This window comes from Narcine bancroftii, chromosome 11 (genome assembly GCF_036971445.1).
Source record: "Narcine bancroftii isolate sNarBan1 chromosome 11, sNarBan1.hap1, whole genome shotgun sequence".
Lineage (NCBI taxonomy): Eukaryota > Metazoa > Chordata > Chondrichthyes > Torpediniformes > Narcinidae > Narcine > Narcine bancroftii.
In genome coordinates, this window is record NC_091479.1 from 64,489,048 (window position 1) to 64,504,170 (window position 15,123).

Sequence of the window (15,123 nt, forward strand, 5' to 3'; positions counted from 1 at the left end):
AGACAGATAGAAAGAACTTTTCACCAGAGGACTGGCCCACATTATGTGTTGAATAAATTAAAAGTTAACAGCAATTCTTATAAAAGTATAAAGGCAGCAAGACCATGTCTAGAAGCAGAAGTTTGATTACTCTCTCTGTGTTAGAAGAATGTTTTAGAGCTCATCCAACGACTGTTGAGGCGTCACTTCTAGGAATTGGAAATAATTTTGTTTCTCAGTTTCTCTTCTTTATTTTTACTTTATTCCATATCTTGTGGTGTGGAATGAACTCCTGAGCACAGACAATAGAGTACGTATCCCCCAGATTGCATCTCTTTCAATGCGCCATTGTCAAAGACCACTGATGAAAAAGGACACTTGAAGATGGTGAGACAATGAGATGTACTTGCAGTCGATCCTGTGTTCGTGCATACCATGCCAATCATACAGTCCAGCAAATGACTCACACTAGTGTAGGTGTCCCAAAAAGTGCCCAGATTAAAGATTTGTTTTCCTCTGCTCCAACAAACATTCGCTCCAGGATTGCATTCAAAGTCCATTAGGAACTGGTTTGATCTCCTATAAAATAAAGGAAAGTGACTCTATTTTAATGCAAAAATGCAAAATCACCAGCCTTACTTCATCTATGGCTGAATTCACATCTCTCCTTTAGTCCCTTTAAACTTTAGGTATTGTAACGCTTCCGCATCATTGTAAACTTATCTCATCCATAGCTCAGCTGCCAGAAACCTATTTTGTACCAATGTGTGGTGCAGTGTGCAGCTAGTAGAACCACTGGGTTCAATTCTGGATGCTGCCCGTGTGGAGTTTATATATTCTCCCTTGGCCTGTGTGGGTTTCCTCTGGTTCCCGCCCAAAGGTGTATGGGTTGATATGTTAACGGGCCATAGTAAGTTTTCCCTAGTGACTGAGTTTATGAGAATGTGGGGAGAATAAAATGTAATGTTTAGTTTATTTATATAGCACATTTAAGACAACTCACATTGACCAAAGTGCTGTACAGATCATAAATTACATTTTAACTTAAGCATCTATTTAAAGTGCAGTATAAAATAAGTTCCTGAGGTTCAGAATTGTACATACAACATGGAAACCAACACTTCCAAATATTTGTGAATAAAAATACAACTTCTGCTTGGATTTAAGAATTAAAGGAAGGGGCTGATTTGATGGGGGTGTGGGTGGTGGAGGAATGTTGTTCTACAGTTTGGGAGCTGCAATAATGAAGGCACAATCTCCCCTGAATTTGTGATTGGAGCACATAAAAACCAAGTGTCCTAAATTGGTTGATCTGAGGGGCATTGAAGTGGAGTAGGGTGTTAGGACGATCAGTGATGTAGGAGGGGGTTAGTCCATTAATGGCTTTGTAAACAGATTGGAGAACTAAAATCTATTCTATGTCAATGGGATGTTGCTGGTACACACTGTCCTGACGGGCCTGCTCTGGTTTTCCTATTCTTGTGTTTAAATTCTTCCAAAGGCTCTGCAAATTTCTCCATCACTGCGGCTCTCCTTTATCATTGCATTTGTCAAATTCTGGCCCATTGTGGATGCCAGGTTCTAATCACTCTTCACCAAGGGCCTTTTTGGGTATAGCTTGATCAGAATCTCACCTGCATTTCCCGTCCTTTGGTCTCAATTGGAAGGGTGAAGGCCAAAATAGAACAGGTAATGCACACAGCACTGAAGAGGCAGAGGGCAACAATGGGCCACGAGGTTAGTAGGACCTGAATGGACAAAACATTACACGTGAGAGAGATTGCACTAATCAGTTCACAAGGTCAGCATTAAAAAGACACCAAGGGTGATGGAAGGTAATCAATTAATTTAATAAAATTCTGGAAATAGGAAATAAAAGCAGAAAATGCTGGAAACATTCAGCAAGTCAGGGAATATTTGGAAAGAAGAGAAGCGGAGTTACTCCAGACTTCTTGTCAGAACCAGAGTCAATGTTGTATATGATGGTGGCATTCATCTTTCTTTTTAAAATATCTTTATTGTATTTCACAAAAAAAGAGACACATATTAATCCAATACATAGATGAAAATATAAAAGACAGATAACTTGTACTTCTCAAATATTCCTTACATAGTGTAAATTGTGTGCACTCCTCTCAATCAAACCTCTTTTACAAAATATCTTAAAAGAAAACAAAAAGGGAAAAAAAGAACCTCCTTTCCCCCCCCCCCCATTAATCAAACCCCTCTCTCTAAACAAGATTAACTTGTATACTTAGGAAACAAAAGACGACATTTGGAAACCAAATGCTCGGGTTCATCCAAACACCCTAATTCGTTAAATTATGGTAATACAGGTACATGATCCTTTATCCGGAACCCTTGGGGGTCAGCGTGTTCCGAATTTCGGATTTTTCCAGATTTTGGAAAGCCAGATTTAAGCCCACCTGAATTGTGCTGCGGTATCCACCCCCACCCCTTTCTAGTCGCCCTGCCGTCTCCCCCCAACCCCCCTCACCTGCCAGACTCACGCTGCCGGTCTCTCCCCCTCACCCTCCTGACTCGCGCTGCCGATCTTCCCCTTCACCCGTCTGACTCGCGCTGCCGGTCCCTTGCCCGCCCGACTCGCTCTATCGGTCTCTCGGCCACCTGACTCACGTTGCCGGTCTCTCACCCATCCGACTCGCACTGCCGCCTCTCTCCCCACTTGCCGGATTTTGGAGCTTTCCAGTTTTAGATGTCCGGATAAAGAATTGTGCACCTGTACTCATCTTTCAAATACCTCCAAAATTCTAGTGGCAAGATAACAGCCTCTCTTTCCACATCAGTAAGATTAAGGAACTGACCACTGACCAGGAGAGGAACCAGAGTTCACATTAATGGGGCTGAAGTCCCATTTTATACAGTCTTTCTCCCCTTTTCCACTCTCAGTCCTGATGCAGGATCTGCCCCTGAAATATCGACCATTTCTTTGTGTGGCTGCTGCCTGACCTGCTCAGTTCCTGCTGTTGTTTCCCTCCGGATTCCCTTAGGCAGCCTCTTGTGGCTAAATGGCATGGTATTGTGAGAGGAATTATATCGAGCTTGAGTGAAGCCAACTTCGGAATACTGAGCACGTCTGTTACCTCGAAGTAACAATGAATATGTAGCAAAGTTCACCAGATCGATTCAAGGGATGTGGGTTTGGAATTACAAGGGATGATCTCATTGAAATGTACAAAATTTTTACGTGCCCTGTCAGGGTATTTATTGGGATAATGCTTTTTTTGGTAGGGATGACTTGGAGGTCACTGTGTCAAAATAAGGAGTCAGTCATTCAAGACAGAAATGAGGAGAAATGTCTTCACCCAGAGGACAGTGAAGCTCTGGAATTTCTCTACCTGGAGAGATATTTAGAAATTAAACAAATTAAGAAAAGATGGTATCAGTACAAGAAAAAGATGCTGAGGTAAAAGATAAGCAATGATCTTGCAGGCACACAGGGCTGAATGGTCTTTTTCCCGCTCTTATAACATTCCATGTTGAGGAACTTTGGGGGACATCCGATGCGCTCTAGTATTTGCCAAAGCCCTTTCCTGCTCACGGTGTCGAAGGCTTTGGTGAGGTCAACAAAGGTGATGTAGAGTCCTTTGTTTTGTTCTCTACACTTTTCTTGGAGCTGTCTGAGGGCAAAGACCATGTCAGTGGTTCCTCTGTTAGCGCGAAAGCCGCACTGTGATTCTGGGAGAATATTCTCAGCGACACTAGGTATTATTCTATTTAGTAGAATCCTAGCGAAGATTTTGCCTGCAATGGAGAGCAACGTGATTCCCCTGTAGTTTGAGCAGTCTGATTTCTCGCCTTTGTTTTTGTACAGGGTGATGATGGTGGCATCACGAAGATCCTGAGGCAGTTTACCTTGGTCCCAACAAAGCTTGAAAAACTCATGCAGTTTGGCATGCAGAGTTTTGCCGCCAGCCTTCCAGACTTCTGGGGGGATTCCATCCATACCTGCTGCTTTGCCACTTTTCAGTTGTTCGATTGCCTTATATGTCTCATCCAGGGTGGGAACCTCATCCAGCTCTAGCCTTAGGGGCTGTTGAGGGAGCTGGAGCAGGGCGGAATCTTGGACTGAGCGGTTGGTACTGAAAAGAGATTGGAAGTGTTCTGACCATCGGTTGAGGATGGAGGTCGGGTCAGATACAGCAATGAGCTCTCTGAACCCTTCTCCATTAACAATGGCGTGAAGCAAGGCTGTGTTCTCGCACCAACCCTCTTTTCAATCTTCTTCAGCATGATGCTGAACCAAGCCATGAAAGACCCCAACAATGAAGACGCTGTTTACATCCGGTACCGCACGGATGGCAATCTCTTCAATCTGAGGCGCCTGCAAGCTCACACCAAGACACAAGAGAAACTTGTCCGTGAACTACTCTTTGCAGATGATGCCGCTTTAGTTGCCCATTCAGAGCCAGCTCTTCAGCGCTTGACGTCCTGCTTTGCGGAAACTGCCAAAATGTTTGGCCTGGAAGTCAGCCTGAAGAAAACTGAGGTCCTCCATCAGCCAGCTCCCCACCATGACTACCAGCCCCCCCACATCTCCATCGGGCACACAAAACTCAAAACGGTCAACCAGTTTACCTATCTCGGCTGCACCATTTCATCAGATGCAAGGATCGACAATGAGATAGACAACAGACTCGCCAAGGCAAATAGCGCCTTTGGAAGACTACACAAAAGAGTCTGGAAAAACAACCAACTGAAAAACCTCACAAAGATAAGCGTATACAGAGCCGTTGTCATACCCACACTCCTGTTCGGCTCCGAATCATGGGTCCTCTACCGGCACCACCTACGGCTCCTAGAACGCTTCCACCAGCGTTGTCTCCGCTCCATCCTCAACATCCATTGGAGCGCTCACACCCCTAACGTCGAGGTACTCGAGATGGCAGAGGTCGACAGCATCGAGTCCACGCTGCTGAAGATCCAGCTGCGCTGGATGGGTCACGTCTCCAGAATGGAGGACCATCGCCTTCCCAAGATCGTATTATATGGCGAGCTCTCCACTGGCCACCGTGACAGAGGTGCACCAAAGAAAAGGTACAAGGACTGCCTAAAGAAATCTCTTGGTGCCTGCCACATTGACCACCGCCAGTGGGCTGATAACGCCTCAAACCGTGCATCTTGGCGCCTCACAGTTTGGCGGGCAGCAGCCTCCTTTGAAGAAGACCGCAGAGCCCACCTCACTGACAAAAGGCAAAGGAGGAAAAACCCAACACCCAACCCCAACCAACCAATTTTCCCTTGCAACCGCTGCAATCGTGTCTGCCTGTCCCACATCGGACTGGTCAGCCACAAACGAGCCTGCAGCTGACGTGGACTTTTTACCCCCTCCATAAATCTTCGTCCGCGAAGCCAAGCCAAAGAAAAGATAACATTCCAGTGAAATATTTTTGTCATTGTGACCAATATGCAAAACACTCAGCAGGTAGCTGGCAGAAATTGTATCCACTCCCCTCATATTGTTCTGTATTGAGAACGGAAATAATCCTGCATTGAAGCTGTGAATGACTTCACAAATTCAATTAACTTAAACCTCCTTGCTCACAATATCCAAAGCCCTTCACAGACATGAATCTAGAATGCTTCCATCCAAATGTATGATTTAATTTCAGAATTAAATAATGATTTGGTTTTAAATGAGCTCTTCAACTGGGACACTTTGGAAGCATTCTTTGGTTTCAACAATTCTTTGGTTCTTTCCAGACAGACTGACCATCTTCTATGCACTGTTATCTGTGTGCCCCCCTGATGAACAGACCCCCTGCGTAGGCACAGCCGAGGTGATGAGGACCCTATCCAAGGTGAACCCACACATGCAGTGGGACCAGATAATATACCCAGTCAGGTTCTGAAGGATATATTCAACAAGTTTCTAAAGCAGTCCATTGTCCCCGTGGGTTTCAAAACGCCACTGGTACCAAAGAGGGTACCAGTAACAAGCTACCATGACTGCCGCCCAGTGGCACAGACCTCCACTAGAATGAAATGCTTCATGCTTTATGATGATAGAGACACTGGGTCCATTTCAATCCACTGAAAATGCTATAACTTTGTCCACCATTCCATCCTGACCCACCTGGATAACGATGCCTCATAAGTCAGGCTGTTGTTCATTGACTAGCTCAGCGTTTAATACAATAATTTCCAAGAAGCTGGTGGAGAAGTTGTCCTCACTGGGATTCAACCCCCCCTCCCTGTAACTGGATTCTAAACTTCCTAATGGAAAGACCACAGTTTGTCTGGGTCAGCAACAGAACGTCGAACACCGTCACACTGAGTAGCATATCTCAGGGCTGTGTGCTGACTCCACTCCTGTTCATGCCACTGATCTGAGTCCAATGCCAGATACAACTCCAACTGAGGCATCAAGTTTACCGATAACATAACAGTATTTGGCCTCGTCAGCAACAACAATGAGTTGCACTATAGAGAAGAGGTGGAAAATCTTGTGAAATGGTGCAATAATAACAACCCGTTTCTCAATGTGGACAAGACAAAGGGGATGATTGTGGACTTTAGGAGGATCAGGGTTGATTACCCTCCACTACACATTAATAGCTTGGTAGTGGAGGGAGTAGAGAGCCCCAAGTTCCTCAGTGCCCACTTAACAAGTTACCTTTCCTGGCCTCACAATATCTCCTCATTTGTCAGTAAGGTGCAGTTCCTGAGAAGACTGAGGGAGGCAAGGCTACCGGCCACCATCCTGCCAATTCTACCCTGAGCGTCCTGGCCTTCAATCTACCATGCGAGAAGCAGAGAGGATCATTGCGTTCTCCCTCCCCTCCAGCAACATGATCTTCCGGGACCACAGTCTGAAGAAGGCTCACAAAATCATTGAGGACCTCTGCAAGCAACATTTTCCAGCTACTCCCATGGGGAAAGAGATACAAGAGTATTAGAGCCAGGCTGAGGAACAGCTTCTTCTCACGGGCAGTGAGAATGGTGAATGACTGATGAACTGCTCATACAATCCCTCCAAGACTCTACTATTTATTGAACAATATTTATTTATTTTTATGCAGAGACAGATAGATATATATATATGTGTTTGTATATGCTGCAAATGTATAATTTGAATGAGTGTTATGTCTGTATGTAGGCTTTTACACCAAGGACTGGAGAATGCTGTTTTGTCAGGTTGTACTTATCCAATCAGATGGTAATAAACTTGAACTTGAATGTCAATTGGTTCTGATGAAGGGTCCTTGAGTTGAAACATCAACTCTGTTCTTCTCCCCTGTGGATTAAGGGTAGGGTGGGCCTTGTATTATCAAAGGAGACTCCCAGACTTTAACATTTACCATTTAAGGTCTTATGCACACGGAAAAGGGCTTTGTCAGGAAAAAGAACTTTTGTCCAATTCATCAATCAGTCAAAACTTGCACTGTAAGTCAGAAATGCAGACATAAGCATGTGGAGAAAGAGTCATGGACGATGGACCTGAGGTCTTCAGAAATGAAGATGGTTTGGGAGAGTATATTGTGGGAAATATTAGGGATTCGACTGGAGGGTAGTTCATGAAATGAATATCTTCTTTTTTCTTCTTTGGCTTGGCTTCGCGGACGAAGATTTATGGAGGGGTATGTCCACATCTGCTGCAGGCTCGTTGGTAACTGACAAGTCCGATGCGGGACAGGCAGGCATGGTTGCAGCGGTTGAAAGGGAAAATTGGTTGGTTGGGGTTGGGTGTTGGGTTTTTCCTCCTTTGTCTTTTGTCAGTGAGGTGGGCTCTGCAGTCTTCTTCAAAAGAGGTTGCTGCCCGCCGAACTGTGAGGCGCCAAGATGTACGGTTGGAGGCAACATCAGCCCACTGGCAGTGCTCAATGTGGCAGGCACCAAGAGATTTCTTTAAGCAGTCCTTGTACCTCTTCTTTGGTGCACCTCTGTCTCGGTGGCTTGCCATATAACACGATCTTGGGAAGGCGATGGTCCTCCATCTTGGTGACGTGACCCACCCAGCGCAGTTGGGTCTTCAGCAGCATGGATTCGATGCTTGCAGACTCTGCCAGCTCGAGTACTTCGATGTTGGTGATGAAGTCACTCCAATGAATGTTGAGGATGGAGCGGAGACAGCGCTGATGGAAGCGTTCTAGGAGCCGTAGGTGATGCCAGTAGAGGACCCATGATTCAGAGCCAAACAGGAGCGTGGGTATGACAACGGCTCTGTACACACTGATCTTTGTGTGTTTCTTCAGGTGGTTGTTTTTCCAGACTCTTTTGTGTAGTCTTCCAAAGGCGCTATTTGCCTTGGCGAGTCTGTTGTCTATCTCTTTGTTGATCCTTGCATCAGATGAAATGGTGCAGCCAAGGTAGGTAAACTGGTTGACCGTTTTGAGTTCTGTGTGCCCGATGGAGATGTGGGGTGGCTGGTGGTCATGGTGGGGAGCTGGCTGATGGAGGACCTCAGTTTTCTTCAGGCTGACTTCCAGGCCAAACATTTTGGCAGTTTCCGCAAATGTAGGATTAGTGTAAATGGGTAGTTGATGGTTAGCTTGGACTCTGTAGGCCAAAGGGTTGCCTCTGTGCCACCTTCAGTGATCAAGTTTAAGAAATAAATCTGCCATGTGCTCTTCAAAAACATTGTGTAAGTCAAATATTTCCTTGCCTTTTTATTCCTTTTCTACCCAATTGACCTACAAGCCCTGGTACGTTTTGAATGTGGGAGAAAACCGGATCCCCCCGGAGTAAACCCATGCAGACACGGGGATTCGAACCCCAGTCCTGATTGCTGGTGCTGTAACAGTGTTGTGCCAATCGCTTTGCCAACCGTGCCACTCTTCTGCTGAGATGGACTATCAATAGATTGAGCTGGTATTTCTCACATTTCTATCTGTAACTCTTGTTTATTCAGTTCTCAGTGACCTATATTTACTGGTGCTTCATTTGATTAGTAAAGACAGGAGTGGATTTGTTCTTTGCACTTGGCATTCATAACTCACATAGAAAAATAGAGCTTCCCTTGTGATTTTGTGAAGGTACAAAAGCAGAGTATGTTCTGAAATGACGCTGCCTCATATCAGAATCATCCAGCGCATTGGAACTCATAAAATTCTGCAGGAAGCTTTATTTTTCTGATTAGCAACTGTTGTCGATTTAAATAATGAAAATTACCAAGCAATCCCAGTAAAGAAGAACCTCAATATGATTCCACATAAAAATCAGTCGATCAAATTAACTGAGAAAGTCAGGACTGATTAAGATCCAGTGGTTTGTCATGGATCTTCCTAGAGGTTTAAAACAGAAATACACAGAGCTCACCTGTGCTATAAAGGGTGCAATCATTGCTCCAATACGAGCCATTGAACTGCAGGAGCCCAATCCCAAGGAGCGCATGATTGTGGGATAGACCTAGAATGCAGAAAGAAGCAACAGTCAGTGGAGTTTTCTGTACATTGATGAACTCCATCCAGTCAGTTTAAGAGAGGAGAAGGCAGCCATAATCCCTCTATCATTATGCAGGTGGTTTTTTTTAGGTTGTCATTTGGGATTAGTCCAGCTTGAATGGAATTAAAGCAACTTTAATGCTGTAAATAGGATTGCCATGTACCAGGTGGAAGGATTTACAGTAGTTAGTGTGCCTGTCTCACAGATTCAATCTTAATCCTGACCTTGATAATGTAGAATTTGCATCTTCTCCCCATAATTGTGCTCTGGTTTCATCCCTCATCCAAAAGTCATTCTGGCGTGTTACCCAAGCATGGAAAGGACCGCAGAAATCTGGAATTCTCCACTCCAAGGGTTCCGTGCTGTAATTGTTATGTTATGTTAGAGTTACAGGTTGATAGCTTCACAGGTGATCAAAGGATGCAGGGGTGTACAACTAGGAAAATTGATGTGAGACAAGACACAGCCGTAATCTGATTAAATGGCAGAACAAGAGATTAAATGGTCTCACCCTATATCTATGAAGCACCTTCTTCATCACTCTACAATGCTTGGATAACCTTCAAATTGTTTTTATACTTAATAGTCTCATGTGATCTTGCACTTTGCTATCAACCTATTAATATTTACTACAAGCCATATGACTCAATTAAACAGTAAGAAGACTTTCTTTGATATTTTTCTGGTTTAGTAATGATAAATAGGGTTGTAAAAAAGAGGAGGGTTGCATAGATAGGGCCGTAAAGATAGGCACATTGGTTATAAATCAAAGTAATGAGTATTGGAGTTGGGATAGTGAAGTTGTGTAAAACATTGGTGAAGCCAAATGTGAAGAATTGTCTGCTGTTTTCTTCGCCTAACTACAGGAAGGATATCAATAAGATTGAAAGAGTGAAGAGTGGATGTTGCCAGGTCTTAAACAACTGAGTTACAGAGAAATTAACATGGGATTATGCCCTGGAAGGATTACGGCTCCCAGATTTAAAAAAAACTATTATTGGGCAGGCCCGTAGAGGTTTATCACCTCTCTCCTTGAGGTGATAGATAGACCAGGTTGGGTACAAATTGAGTTGAACAAGGTGAGCGAGAGGATAGCAGGTGATTTTATTTATAAAATAAATAAATTGGTTTTGGGAATAAGAGAAGCCCCACTATTAAAACATGTAATTAATGCTTGGTATAAAATAAATCAGCAGATTGGAATTAAGGTGGTGTTATCACCAAAAACACCCTGAATCAAAATAGATTAATACCATCAATATTGGATAACAAGATCCTGGACACCTGGTCACAGAAAGGGATCAGGTGTATTGAGGACTATTATGTGTAAGGGCAACTTATGTCATTCGATCCATTAAAAATACGTATGGTTTATTAAATAATTCCTTTCTCTGCTATCTTCAACTGAGGTCTTATTTAAGGGACAAATTAGGTCCGTCAATGACTTTACCGAAATGAAGCGAATTGGAGACTCTGATTCGAAAGGGGATTATAAAGAATTTTATTTCAGAATATAGTTCAGCACAGACTAAAAAGTCTGTTTCTATGCTGTCATGTTCTATGGTTCTATGGTTCCTTGCTGTGGATATTCCTTAAACACTACTGTAACTGAGTGATGTGGAATGCTATAGCCGATGGTTTAAATTTTAGACATACAGCACGATAACCGGCCATTTTGGCCCACGAGACTGTGCCGCCCAATTTACATTCCATTAACCTACACCCCTGGTCCATTTTGAATGGTGGGAGGAAACTGGAGTCCCCGGGCAAAACCATGCAGACACAGGAAGAACGTATAAACTCCTTACAGGATTCGAACCCCAATCCAGTCCCGATCACTGCTGCTGTAAAGTCATTGTGCTAACTAACCACTAGGCTAACCTTGCTGCCCCTTTCTCATTTCTTTGCTTCACATCATCTGAAATAATGGACATTTATAACAAGAAGCACTGGAAGAATGTTTAATAAAGAATTTTCAGGGGCCCATAAAAAATAATGCTTTTGCCCATATATCAATGTTCTAATATTTTATGAAGAGAGACCAAACCCTAACGAATATATAAATCATTTCAGGCCTTGATGCTTCTTTTGATTTGCCCAATTATGACTGCAAATCTGTGAGTTTCCCCTTGAACCTGCATCCATGTTGTTGAACTGCTGTTTAGCCTAAGCGGGCCAGTGGATGAGACTCTGGGACAAGTTATGAATTTAGGCCCAGATGTGAAGATGTTCATATCTCCATATCACAGAGTCCATTCCCCACCAGCAGAACAGCTACCAACCATGAATTGTCTCCATCCCAGTCTGGGCTATTGCATTTACTCCCCATCAAGCATCAATACAAAGACAAGGAGAATTATAATGTGCTGACCCGTTTGACAATCTCTGCTGTGAATACAAGATCAGATTCTTACATTCTCAATTCTCTGCCAGATGGCACAAACTTTCTGTGAGGAAGGTGGTAGCATTAGGCCATTATTACAGGAGTAAATGGGAATTCTATCTTCTGAAAATCTCCCTCTCTTCAATTTCTCCCAAAGTTTTAATTCAAGCTTTGCATCAGCATGACATAGTGACGTTCCACAAAGTCATCTCGCAAAGTCACATGGTTTCCTCTTATTTCACCAATATTAAATTCTTGACTAAGAACAAGGTGGTACCCATCCCAACCTAACAACCTCTTGTTAGACCAATAGGGAAAGGAAGGTTCAGCAAGCAGAACTTAATTAGGATGAACACACAACTGTTGAAATCTTGCCCAAGGATTGCATTCAGTTCATTAATCCAAACTCTCCTTTACCTTGTAGACCAAGAATTGAATGTTAAGTGCACAGAAATGTAGACTGAGAGAGAGGAAGAGAGAGCAGGAGCATGAGAGAGAGAGAGAGAGGCAGAAAGAGAGATGGAGCAAGAGATGAGGAGAGAGAGAGAGAGATACATATGGAGGGAAAGACAGAGGTAGAGGTAGAGTACAAGACATGAAAACAGAGAGAGAGGCATAGAGAATTAGAGATAGAAAGAGGAGGGGACAGAGAGATAGAGAGATTGAAAAGAAACAGAGATACAGAGAGAGAGAGATAAATATGAAGAGATAGAAGTATGGGGAGAGAAAAAGAGAGACAGGGATACAAAGAATAAGATAGAAGGACAGTCAGTCAGAAATAAAAAGATGGATATACAGAGGCAGAAAGAGAGATAGAGAGGGTTAGAGATACAGTGATAGAACTACAGAATGAGACAGGGATAGAAATTCAGAGAGAAAGAGATCCATTATGTTACCTGAATAGAACAATAAATAACTGCTGAACACATCACTCTGGAGTTCTGCTGACCTTGGTCAGGCTGAAGCACATCTTGTTTATCATTAAATGTTGCAGTGTTGCAATCTGAAGGTAAATTCATCAATCCCCCCCATCTTTTCGTTCGGATGCCTGCCAACATTCTTCCATACCTTCATGAAGGGCTCAAGCCTGAAACGTTGGTTATGAATTTTTGCCTTTGTTACATAGAGGTCACTATTTGAACAGCTGAGTTTCTCCAACATTTTGTGTTTTTACTCCTCATGAATTTTTACTGCACCCTTTCCGGGTTAATGACATCCTTCCTATAGCTAGGCAACCAGAACTTCACACATTTATTCTTAATGCAGTCTCGTCAATGTGTTGTAAAGTAACAACCCAGCTCTTGTATTCAATGCCCTAATCAATGAAGTCAGGCATGTAGAAGAGCTCTCCTCGATGCCCTGAAATCATAAATGTAGTGAGGAACATTTTATTGCTAACTAAGGATTAAATCTGACCCTCAATAGGAGAAATAATGCCACTCGTTGGTCTGACTAAACAGCAGGAGCAGATTCCATTTTCATGGAACAGCTTTTGATTCCAGGTCACCGGTTTACAAAGATATAACATTTAGTTTCAGAATAGGCCACAGTTGGATATGAATGCTTCCAGCTTGCTAGGCCAGAACCACAACCTCTGGGCCTCCATCCCTCATGACAGAAATTGGTTTTCAACCACTCCAAGGTTGCAACCATTGCTGCTTTCAATGCAGCCCCTCCAGCTTCACTTCATCATCAGGAGCTTTCTGGCAAACTGGAGAACAAGCCCCAAAAATGGTAATAAAGTACAATGGCAGAATTACATTTGAGGCCTGTATGTTGTTGTTGAGAAAGGACAGAAGCAGAGTTTTCTTCCCTCCTTCAGGTGCGCTATTTCCATTTGCAGTAGATACCACCTACCTCTGCAGTGTAGATGTAGATGATGATGAAGTTAGCACTCACAAGGGCTCGAAGAATAAAAAGCAAAGTGGTCAACAAAGCCCTAAGAGTTTAAACAAAAAGATGTATTTAGATAGTCTTGCTTCTGGACTCACAAAATCCCAAAACTATTTCCCACCTTTTATACACTTTCGTTGTAAAGGCATCATTATAATGTAACAAAAATAACCGCCTGTTTTCTGATGAAACCACTTTCAGAAATATTGGTTGAGGGATAAATAAAAAAAGGGGGAATGATGAGAATTTTCCCGTTTGAAGTCAAACTGTGGAGCAAATCTTTCCGATTTAATGGAGAGTGCCAACAAGGCCGTCAGCTTGATGATCTCTGGTGTTCTGCACCAAATGTCTCATTCAATTACATGCTCAAGTCTGAGCTAGTGAGGGAACCCAGGGGGAAAGATCAAGTGCAGGAAATTGGGGCTGATCAAACATGGTCTTAGTGGATGGTGTCGGAGGCATGAGAGGGCAAATGGCCTTCTCCTGCTTTACTGATTCTGTTCTAATATTAATTTTCTGTCTTCTTTTTCTATATTTTTATTGAAATTGAAGTTCCACATTGAAAAATACAGAGTACGTATGAATACTTATTAAAAGTTAAAAAAAAATATTTCACTTAGATCATCCAAGGTATCCCACATTTTCAATTAAACAAATTATATTACAGTAATATGTTATTATAGAAAAAATGATTTAAACCCACTACAAAAATGAAGGAGAGAAAAAAATAGATTCTTATTCAAAGTAATATTTTACCTTATTAGTCAACACTTCTGCATTCATATCAAATCAGAGATCCTGAAAATCATTCATAAAAGGTCCCCACAGTGTTTGAAAATTTAAATTCAAATCAGAAATTGAATATCTCATCTTCTCTAAACTTAAACATGACATGAGTTGGCAGGGCAACAACCTTCCATCTGAGTAACACTGCCCACCTACTCATAAGAGAAATAAAAGCTAATACATGCGAATCAAATGCTGTTAAGAGTACTGCCAACAATACCAAACAAGGCAGTTAAAGATTTAGGCTTAAAATTAACTTTAAAAAGTACAGAAAAAAGTTTGAAATATTTCATTCCAGTATTTCTCAAGGCATGTCTAAAACATATGAATTAATAAAGCATCTCCATTGATATTCTAATATTCTTAATCCATAATCTGCAAAATCAGCATGTTCAGGTCAGGTAGCTCTTTTGAATATTGTTGACTGAAGGTTAAGAGTAATGGGTACTGTATTGTGGATAATCAAGGGATGTGATAACATTTCAGGGTGCCAATGCCTCACCCTGATTAACATCATATGTTGGGAAGGGACATTCTCCCACAGTAGGGTCGTGGCATTTCACAACCCACAACCTCAAGCAGTACTAACTGAGTCTGATTTCTGTAAAGCCATTTGTGCATTTACTTGAACGTTTCAACAGCTCTTCAAATTAAACACTTGAATGAAAGACATTTTT

General features: G+C 42.6%; 1 protein-coding gene across 1 annotated transcript in view; it reads right to left on the minus strand.

Moving 5' to 3' along the window:
- Positions 1-205: 205 nt before the first annotated feature.
- The window catches only part of svopl (SVOP-like), a 107,800-nt gene continuing 92,882 nt past the window's right edge, over positions 206-15,123 (minus strand). Inside the window, exons 13-16 of the mRNA XM_069902606.1 lie at positions 13,625-13,706; positions 9,259-9,348; positions 1,614-1,727; positions 206-558 (exon numbers count right to left, since the gene is read on the minus strand). Coding sequence (XP_069758707.1) covers positions 529-558; positions 1,614-1,727; positions 9,259-9,348; positions 13,625-13,706 — 316 coding nt within the window. The 3' untranslated portion in view covers positions 206-528. The remainder of the gene's footprint in view (positions 559-1,613; positions 1,728-9,258; positions 9,349-13,624; positions 13,707-15,123) is intronic.